The following is a 10868-nucleotide window of genomic DNA, read 5'->3' as shown; positions in this document are numbered from 1 at the left end:
GGTGGTAGCATCGAGGGTATGTCATCGTCGGCTTCTCAAAGTCCCGACATCGCGTGCGCGAGCATACCGATCGAATTGCTCAGGGCTGGCGCGCTCGACGTTAAAGAAGAACGAGATCTCGTCGCCGCGGAAGATCTCTCGTCGTCTCAGGAAGGGCCCACGATCGGTAGCGGAGGCGGTGGTAACGGAAACAGTGTTGGTGGTGCCGGTGTTGGTGGTGCTGGTGGTGGTGTTGCTGGTGGTGGCGGCAACAACAGTGGTGGTGGTGGTAGTGGCAGTGGAGGCGGTAGTAGTGGTAGTGGCGGTGGTGGTAGTGTCGTCGTTGTTGGTGGCAGTGGAGGTGGTGGTGGAGGCGGTAGTGGTAGTACCGGCGGTGGCGGCGGCGGTGGTAGCAGCAGCAGCAGCAGCAGCACCAGCAGCACCAGCAGTACCAGCAGCGGTGGAGGTGCCATCGGTGGTGGCGGTGACGGCGGCGGTGGTGGCGGCGGCGCCGTCGACAGCGGTGGTGGTGGTGCCGGTGGTGGTGGTAGACAGAGTAACGCGAGGGAGTCCCTGTCGGTGATCGTGCCACCTCAGGACGTGGACGTGGACTCGCGCGACGACGCCGACGACTCGGAGCTCCTCAGTCCGGGCAAGCTAACGCCGACATCGGGGATAAGCGTCTCGGTCGCGAGTATGATCGACGCGACGGACTTCAGGGCGATGCAACCGGAGCCGACTTATCAAACGTTGACGTCGGTTACCGAAAGAATGTCGCCGCCTGGCTTCAGCCCGGGCTCCTCGTACGCGACGCTTACGCCGTTGCAACCGTTGCCGCCGATTTCAACGATGAGCGACAAGTTCGTGTACGGTCACACGACCGGCGGGGTAACCGGTAGCTTTGCAGTTATGCAGAACAATGGCCTCGGTAACATCGGCCTCGGTATGGGCGGCTCGCCATACGCGTACGACAAGATACCTTCGATGGGAATGTCGCCACCGCACAATTATCCCTCGCCCGGTGCGGGCCTACAACCGAGTCCTCTCTCGCCCCAGAGCGCTTACAGCCAAAGCGCCCTTAATTCGCCGCACAAGTCCGCGAGTCCGCACTACGATCAAGCTTTCCTACCGAGGCTGCAACAGAGTCCCGCCGCTCTTAGCCCGTCTTCGCCGCCGGCCGTCTCGGCGACCGCCACTTTCGCGCCCTCGCATCATTCCCCGCCCGCGCACTCTGTGCCGGCGGCCTCGCCCCCGCCCATACAAACACAGCTTCAGCAACAACAACAGCAGCAACAGCAACAACAACAGCAGCAACAGCAGCAACAACAACAGCAGCAACAGCAACAGCAACAACAACAGCAACAGCAACAATCGTTAGCGGCGCAACAGACTATATCGCACACTCAACACGTGCAACACACGTCGGTCGTCATGAAGACGGTCTCTTCGGCCGGCCACGGTGCTGGCGAGGTCGAGGAGATCAACACGAAGGAATTGGCACAAAGGATCAGCGCCGAGCTCAAGAGGTACAGCATACCCCAGGCGATATTCGCCCAGAGGGTATTATGCCGTAGTCAGGGAACGCTCAGTGATCTTCTACGTAATCCAAAACCCTGGTCGAAACTCAAGAGCGGCCGGGAAACGTTTCGACGAATGTGGAAGTGGTTGCAGGAGCCGGAGTTTCAAAGAATGTCGGCCTTGCGGCTAGCAGGTTAGTCTTCACCTGGAATATCCCGACTTCATCGTCCCACCTTGTCTCTTGTCTTCTTTTAGCGTCGCGTCGGATTTCTTCTATTTATCGCGGTTACCTCGCGGTACACGATTACGCGGGCAACGATTCGCGTTATCGCGACTTCTCGATATCTATTTTCTTTCCTTTCTTTTTCTTTTCTTTCTTTATTATTCACTATGCAACATTTCGCCCTTCGTAGGAGTCTAAACGTTAAACAAACTATCAACCTATGCTTTCTACATGTTCGAGGGTTCATCTTACGACTCTGTAAAAGATAGAACAAAAATATAAAAATATCATTGAAATGGTTCAACATGTGTACTATAATCCATCGTCCACTAGATGAAATTCTCATCGCTTATAGTGCTAATCTTGTGTTGTTGTTCTTGTGTTAAAAGAAAGAAGACTAGACTTTTGTTTGTGTCCGAGTGTCCATTTCGATGAAGGAAGTAGTCGAAATGAAACTGTTGACGTTAACATTTGAAATTCGCACGGGGTTAGATTCGGATGTGCAGGGGGTAGTTGAGATTTAAAGGGGGAGGGGGCGCGTGGATGCGCGGAGAGACGTGGCGGAAGCGCACACGTGGTATCCACGTGGAGAGGCGTTCCCTTCCATATCATTCAGAGATAGACGCGCGAAATAACACTTTTCGAATTCAACATCCTTTGCCCCGACACAACACACAGCGCGTAGAGATTATTGATCGCGGTCACGCGGTATTATCGTAATCGCGCAAACGCGACCTCGACGGCTTTCCTGAGGGACGCCATGTTGGCCATGCCGCCACCACGCTGTCGTCATCCCCTCTTTTCCTCGTGCAAAGCGCACCTTGACGACCGTCCTCTAGCCGTCCTCCTTATCTGCTGCGCGCGACTTCCTCTACTCACTCTGGGTACGACGTATGCATCAAGATAGAGAGAAAGAGACAAAGAGAAAGAGTTCTCGTGTTGTTGGCTACTTACATGGATATGTATATATGCATATAGTATACCAGTAGCTATTTCCTCACAGTTACACATTCGCGATTTTGTCTTATCCGTATTACTTCCTTCTTCCAGGTTTGCCATCATCATCATCATCATTATCATCATCATCATTTTGCTTTTCTATTTTTATTTTTTACTATCTCTTTTTTACGCCTTCTTCTTATAATAGGAATAATATTAGGATTCTCGAGGTTACAATTCGCTAGGTGATGAATCGGTTTTATAGAGAGAGAACAAACTATGCTATACTTGTATTAGTTTGCCTTGCGTGTCCGTTTTCTTCTAACCCTCGACCTTCCGTATTTTTATTTGCTCTATGAGTGTGGTATATATGAAGGTAACGTGTCGGAAACGAGAAATAGAGCGAGTGAGCGAGAGAGATTGAGAAGAGGCATGTGGTAACTATTCTACATCTAGTTCGAACCCTTCGTAGATAGAATAGAATTGTCTAAGGGCCGTATAAAGAGTGGGATGAGTCGTGGGGATCGAAGAAAAGATGACAGTAGTAAAGGGCCGACCTGAACAAGACAATGCCAAAAAAGAAGAAGAAAAAGTACAAGAAAAAGAAGAAGAAAAAGAAAAGAGAAGGAAGGGTTCGATCCAGTGCCCTTGAGATTAGAATTTTCCATTGTTTCCTCGTTCGCTCGTTTCAAAGTCTCTCCGCGTTGTTTCGTTTAAAGCGGAGGGTATGTATGTACAAAAGAAAAAAGATAGATATATAATAGATGAAAGAGAAATAGAGAGAAGGAGAGAGAGAGAGAGAGAGAGAGAGAGAGAGAGAAAGCACAGTTTCACGCAAGAATACGCGTATAAAATACATGTACAGTGAGTGTCACTTAAAATCGTACACTGTTACGCTTATTAGATTTTTGCTTTATGGTTTTTTTATGAATATGTCTTATAATACACGGCGTATAATGCGTTTGTTTTGTTCTAACTAAAAAGAGAGAGAAAGAAAGAGAAAGGATAAAAAAAAATGATATTCGTTCAATGGCCTACAACAAATATTGATTCGTGTTCGATAACGTTCAATAGTATTTTTTCATCGAAGCAGTATAAACGTTTTGTAAAATTCGTCGACAAATATTTTCATCGTATAGATATGTACATATAGTATTGTATAAATATACATATATACATGTAGTATATAAAGAGAATAATTAGTTTTTATAGGAGATGGAGTTTTGATGGGGTGGAAGGGATGAATACAAGCGGATCAATCGACGTCGTTGACGATGCACTTTTGTAAATTACCTTCCTCTGTGTTACCTGTTTCTCGTTCCTGTTGAAATTCATCTAGTAATGACCATCGTTCGCGTACCCACATCGTTCTCGCATTTAATTGCGTTTACGCTGATTATCGATCGTCGAACTGGGTCATAAGGTACGTGAGAGTAACGAAGGAACGGGTCGAAGAGGTGCATTCGTTCAAGTGTTTTCAGGATCGCCTTGAAACTCCCTCGTGCAAAAGATGATTCTCGATTATTTCTTGTTAATCGAGACTCGATCGCCATCGCTTCTTTACTAGAGTCGCGATAAGGATCATCTATGCGACAATTTTTACTTTCTTTTTCTTTTTTTTCTAATTAGTATGTACACTTAATTACGTATTAATTGAGCCAAGTTATGCAGAAATCTCAACTATCTATCAAAATGATAAATAATTATTTTAATGCTCCATAGATAACTTCATTTCGTATAAAAATGATCGAATAACTCTCATATATTATTCAAATTACCGATTAATTATACAACTCAGTATTATATAAACCACTTAAGAAATATTTAGAAAAACTAACAAATAGAAGCTATTTCTTTTTTTTTTTTTTTTTTAAATAAAAATCTTCATAGAGTAAATTAACTCAATGTCAGATCATTGAGAATTAGTAGCTTTGAACATAACTTGGCCAAATTGTTCGTGTGTTCGTGTAATTCAAATTCCAAGGTGGAAACTCGTCTAAGTAGTTTTAGAATCGATCGATCGTGGTAGGAAAAATTTCATTTTTAAAAGCTTGTAACACTATCGTCATGCATAACAAGGATTATTAATACGCGATATAAATATTTAATTTGAAAGGTGGAATCTTATCGGACGAACTTTTTTCTCTCTCTCCTCTATATATATATATTGCTTCCTGTTTAGAAACTTAATATATTGGTTATTGGATATCAGATATTGAAAATCAGATGGCAGAATATTCTCTAGGACATTTACTTTTTTTTCTTTTTCTTTTTCCCCCTGTTCTTTTTTTATTTATATTTTTTTAAATTTTATATCGAAAGTATCACGTGAAAGATTAGAAGTAAAAATGGTGATCCACTTACGAAAGCAAGTATATATACATTATATATATATATATGTACGTACATATATACTGGCGGATTTTAGTATACAAAATTTACCTGCTTTTCGAGGAGTCGAGAACAAGAGTGAAAAGAAGGCAGAGAATAGTTTGAGAGAAAGAGATAGGTGGTAAGTGCTTACGGTTATACTCGGGATGACGTCAGCACCCCTCGTGCTACCCACATCATCTGTCGCGATCGGTGGAAGAGAGAGATAGAAAAAGAAAGAATGAGTAAAACATATGTAGAGAAAGAGAGAGAGAGAGAGAGAGAAAGAAAGAAGAGAAAAAAGAAGAGACGTTCAAAGAATTCAGAAGGTTTCTAAGTAATTGTCAACGGACCCCACTTCAAGGGTGTCTTTGGCTAGCGAGAAGTCCCCATAGTGCTAGCTTCTGTTTCTCTTCTTTTATTTTTTTTACCCTCATCGTTTCATTCATTTTATAACATTTTTTTTTCTTTTCTTTTTAATTTTTTACTTTTATTCTGTTATATTTTTTTTTTTTTTTCATCGAAGTTGATTTACATTTTCGGAAGAACGCAACGAAAGTTCCCAATGGATTGAAAAAATGATGATAGTTTTTTTTTTTTTGCATTTTTCTTCTTTCTGTTTTGTTTTCCTCCAATCCAATGAAATTTCACTGCTATTTATTTGGTCAGAGTGTGTAGGTTTTAGGTCAGTATTTTGTAATAAAAATAATTGGTCAGTAAAGATGAATAGTTTGTTCAATATGGATAATTATTTGTCAGTATTTATAATAAGAATAGGATTGCTTTGAAATGATTACAAAATATTGACTTAATCAATAGCAGTCATAAATTTTCATTTCTTTCTTATTTTCTTTGAAAAATCAATAAATATAATAGTAAATTTTTCGAAGAAGTGACAAATTTCGAGGAAGCTAAGGGGCTCAGACGTGCACGAAACAATAGGAAATACTTGGTCGTGTTCGGTGAAGGGAAGTTACATTGTGTATCGTGAAGACAAACAGAATCCATGGTTACCAGTGTTTATTTCATGGCGTTGCCAGAGTGTTCGTTCAAACCGTAGATACCATTTGTAGCGAAAGGGGATATCTCCTTCAAATTCTTCATTGTCGTTACTGTCCTCGACATTTTCGTATTCGTATATATTTCTTTCTTAAAATAATTAAATAATAAACTTATTTTTTGGATTATTCAAAAATAAATCTTTATCTTTCTTTCAAATGAAATAGGAACTGTCGTATTTAGAGATAAGATATAACATTATGATTTTGTTTAAATAATGAAATTTTAATATATATATGTTTTATTTATTTTTTTTTATAAAAATAGAAAGACAATATTTACTTTTTATATTAAAGGATTGCTCGATCGAGTCTTGTAACGTAATTTTTCTGAAATAACCAATTTTTTTGAAATGACTTTGATTCGTAAAAGTAATCAACGATATTTAATTTTTCTTGAATATTTTTTCAAGAACTCGTTCGATGTTCAATTTACGAATGAATTTTTTCAATTTTACAATCGTTCGTAGTAAAGTCCTTTGATGGCAGTCGATGTTCAATTTACGATTTAATTTTTTCCATCTAATGGCCGTTCACGATAGAAGAAGAGAAAGAAAGAAAGAGAAAAAGAGAAAGAGAAAGAGAAAGAGAAAGAGAAAGAGAAAGAGAAAGAGAGAAAGAGAGAAAAAAGGAGAACGGGAAATCCGTACGCGTGTATTTTGGTACAATCGTACACCGTTGGGAGGGAAACGCAATTTAGGTCAAAACGAAGCACGGTAAATGGTGGGTACAGTTTGTTTCGAATCCACGAGGACGAAGGGGATTCGAGGGAGCAGATGTCATATCGATGAACACCTTTACTATCACAGCTGTTTCATCGGAATGTTTCTTTGCGAGGATATCGAAAGTAACAGCTAAATGTTCTTGAACATACTTGGGAAATATCCTTCATTGTCATGGTCCACTTCTTGCTTTGCAATTAATTACCTACCTTTACTCCCATTTTTATGTTACGAACAATTTTTTCTTTTAATTTTTCACTTTTTACTTTAACATCCTCTACAATTTGTCCATTGTGGACATTCCATGTGTAGTATTGTATAAGCTTATGTTGCGACTTACGAAAAATAGGAAAGAAAATAGTAATACAATGGGAGAGAGAAAGAGATAGTATGAGAAATGGAGGGACAAAATTTCATTAGTAGCTAATTGCTTGATTTTTCTTTAGAGTTAGAAACATTATTTAATAAATTAGTAGAAAGAAATGTTTAATTAATTATTACTTTATATTTAAAATAAAAAGAAATTATTCGGGAAAGAGTTTTTAATACGTTCCTGATCATTACTGCAAAGAAACTCCTTTAGGATAGAGGATACTTATTGCTACACGAGTGAAATTAAACTTCGTTTTAGATCGTTGATAAAGGAAAGGTGACACTGGAATGGAATGTTCCGTGATAAAACGCAATACCTTTTCTCTTTCTCTCTTTCTCTCTCTTTCGTTTTCTATTCAGACGGTAACGTTACTCGTTGTTGTGCACATTATCGCGAACACGATGTAGTAGAAACAATAATTGTATCAAGTATAGTTCGTTTGAACATCATTAACCATAACTTTGTCGTAATCTTCTTGGTAATAAAAAATGAATCAGAGAAAAAGCAAGACTTCGTTAATGATTTGTCCGGTTTTTCTTTTTTTCTTTTCAAGCTGTTTTTTTATTATATTTTTATTTAATTTTTGTATCATTTGATATTTGTTGCACGAAATCCGATAAAAAAGGGGTATCAAGAGATTAAAAATTGGATTATTTTTTGACCATATGTGCGAACATTTGCTTGGAAATCTTTGAGAAACGAATAACTCGTATTTATGAATATATTCATATAAAACGAGTGTATTATATGTACATATATCAATGTATATATATATATATATATATATATATATATATATATATATCTATATATACGTGTAAAATACTACAGGATTTAAAATATGCATATATTTGATAGGTGCATTCTAGTAAGTGTATTGGAAAACGTAGAACGCATACAAGGTGTTTCCAAATATGTGAGCTTAACTTCAGGGGTGGTTTCAATACGGTAAAATAAGAAAAAAATGTCATATAATTATACGTACGATATGACCATTTTTTCATTATCATTTCTTACTTTTGTTATAACTTTTTAATTGAACATTTAGGAGCCTATGTTTGTATACAATTTTTTTAATTTTTTTTTCTTATATAATAGAATATGGTGGTAGTATTTAACGGAAACAAACTGGGACACCCTGTGTATAGATATCTATGTGAACAATGTATACATAGTATGCGTTTTGTGATTCCGTGTTAGTAATTGTTTTAACGAATACAGGATCTCCCGTATATGAATATTTTACGCGTAGCATATCTTGCGAAAAAAATCTATTCAATTCGCGAGCACGTTTTAAAGAATATAATATATTAATAAAATGTTTTTACAATATTTTCGTATATATATATAATTTACAAGAAATATTTTCAAAAAAATGCAAGCAATGTTCGCTCTCACAAAAAAAAAAAAAAGAAATAAGCATTAATTAAAAACAAAAAACATATATTCCCCGTGGGGGAGGCGGGTAAGAATACCCCCTCAGTAATCCCTGCTTGTTGTAAGAGGCGACTTAAAGGGAAACCATACCTGTGATTAAAGAATATTTAACAAAATTTTCGAAAATGATTGAAAATAATTCTTAAATATATGTCAAAATCCTAAACCCTATAAGAGTACGATTCCCATTGGCTAGCTTATTCTTGATGTAATCGTGCATGTGTTAAACTTATGTACATATAAGCACGTGCACATACATACGTACATGTTTTACACACCTTTATATATACATTTATATGTGAGATACATTAAACGGGTATACACGCAAGTCTTTCTCTCTCTTGCTGTCTATCTCTTTCCTACTCGTTTTCTTGCATCCCTTCCGTTTCCTTCGCTATCTCTTTCGAGCTGTCTTTCCCCTACGTAGACACACAACAACACAACACAGAAGGGTTCTCACTTGGGAACCAGTTCGCCGACGCTGTTTTTGAAAGCGTATGTGTGTGTGTAGTACATGTCATTCTGTAACTGTTACCTACGTCTCTCTTCGGCACACGTACGGACTGGTACGAAAAAGGGGAGGACGATTCTTCGTGGTAGAAAAATGAGAAAAAATGAGAAAGAGAGAGAGAGAGAGAGAGAGAGTAGTTGAGAAGAGAACGATGTTTTAACGTGACCGTTACTCGTAAAACAACCCTAAAGAAAAAGGTAAGAAATTCAAAGACTTCCGATCATCGAACAATACGAACAAAATTTATCATGAAATATTCTTTTTTATGGTTTATTTCTTAATCATCTTCGAAATTTGTAGACAAAATAAACAACAAAAGTTGTTCTGGGTGAAATACATGTTTCACATATTGTATTAGAGGATTTTGAGAATAACTATTTGTAGTTTTTATCTTTTCCCGATTTTCTTTTACGACAAAGGATTTGGTTAATCCATTCGTTATCACATTCGTTATCAGTCAGATTCGAGCTTCATAGAATAAATTTCAGAATATGATATAGTTGGAAAATTAGGATACTACTCGCGCGTATGTTTTTTTGTTCGTCTCTTCTTTTTCGGATCTTCGTCATCCTCGAAGATGATCACCAAATTGATGACGAATCTCTACACGGAAGATAATGCATGCCTAGAGAAGATGAAACGAGTAATGGAGAAATGACTATTATCGAAATTCTTTTATTTCGTCAATGTTTGTTGTTATACAATGAAATATTTGCGCTCGTAATTATTATATTTACAAACTCATATATAGGTCGTATTCTTTGTATATATAAGTTTATATCTTTGAACGAGGAGAAGTAACCAAACGGATAGACAAACGCACCAATAAAAGACTCGTTCTTTCTTCTTCTTTTTCTTCTTCTTCTTTTTCTTCATCTTCTTCTACTTTTTCCTCTTCTTCTTCTTCTTCTTCTTCTTCTTCTTCTTCTCTATGTCGCAAATCGGGATAATTTAATTCGAAAATTACAAAATGAAATATTATTAATAAAATTGATCGAAAAAACAACATTGTTACGCGAATATCGATCTCATTTATTTCGCTGCGATTGAACGTTGTTGGACTTTATTTTGTTTTTCCAACGTTTTTTCTATTTTTTTTTTATATATTATTTTATTTTATTATTTTATTATTTGATATTTTTGTTCGTTTCGTTTTATATGATACCGATATCCCTATTTTACTCGATTCGAATTTTTCTTGTATTTTTCCTTCGAACCAATCAACACCTACCTTTCCCAATACCAAAACTTTGAATCAATCACGATACGTTTATAAGCGCGAAGTTTGAAAATTTACTCGACTTGTGACAGCGTTTTCGTTTTCTTTATTATTCTCTTTAACCTTACAATATTTACATTAATTTTTCTCTAATTATTTTATTTCTTATTCGTTATTAAAGAAAAAAATATTTAAAAAATTATTATAAATATGTAGAAAGAAATGGAAAAAGTGGTAGAGAGAGAGAAAGAGAAATAAATTATGCGAACAACGAAAACGCTGTTACAGATAAATAAAGCAATTCAATTAACTTTAATTTCCAACTGTGTTTATAAATTAATTAAAAATTGTGCGAAAAAAACCCCTGTGTCTTTATGTTTTATGATTTCTTTCTTGATATATTCTTTCTTTTTGGCCCAGCTTTGTCATTTCTTTTTCTTTCCCGCGATGAATGTATTCGCGTTCAATCTTAACGAAATAGAAAAAGGTGATATTCTCAAAGAAAAAGAAATAGAGAAG

At 37.4% G+C, this 10868-nt stretch overlaps 1 protein-coding gene across 4 annotated transcripts in view; it reads left to right on the top strand.

Moving 5' to 3' along the window:
- Positions 1-10868, top strand: part of LOC107072970 (uncharacterized) — a 78127-nt gene that overhangs the window by 5115 nt on the left and 62144 nt on the right. For all 4 annotated transcript variants that reach the window (XM_089178840.1, XM_015333324.2, XM_089178842.1 and 1 more), the window contains exon 1: positions 1-1690. This exon is cut by the window's left edge and continues 5115 nt beyond it. In XM_089178840.1, the coding sequence (XP_089034966.1) occupies positions 1-1690 (1690 nt within the window). The remainder of the gene's footprint in view (positions 1691-10868) is intronic.

The sequence above is a fragment of the Polistes dominula genome, unplaced genomic scaffold (genome assembly GCF_049000335.1).
Source record: "Polistes dominula isolate Pdom_NZ unplaced genomic scaffold, Pdom_raw_medaka contig_18, whole genome shotgun sequence".
In the NCBI taxonomy this organism is placed as follows: Eukaryota; Metazoa; Arthropoda; class Insecta; order Hymenoptera; family Vespidae; genus Polistes; species Polistes dominula.
The sequence above is the reverse complement of the archived record's forward strand: the minus strand, read 5'-3'. Positions and strand labels throughout refer to the sequence as shown.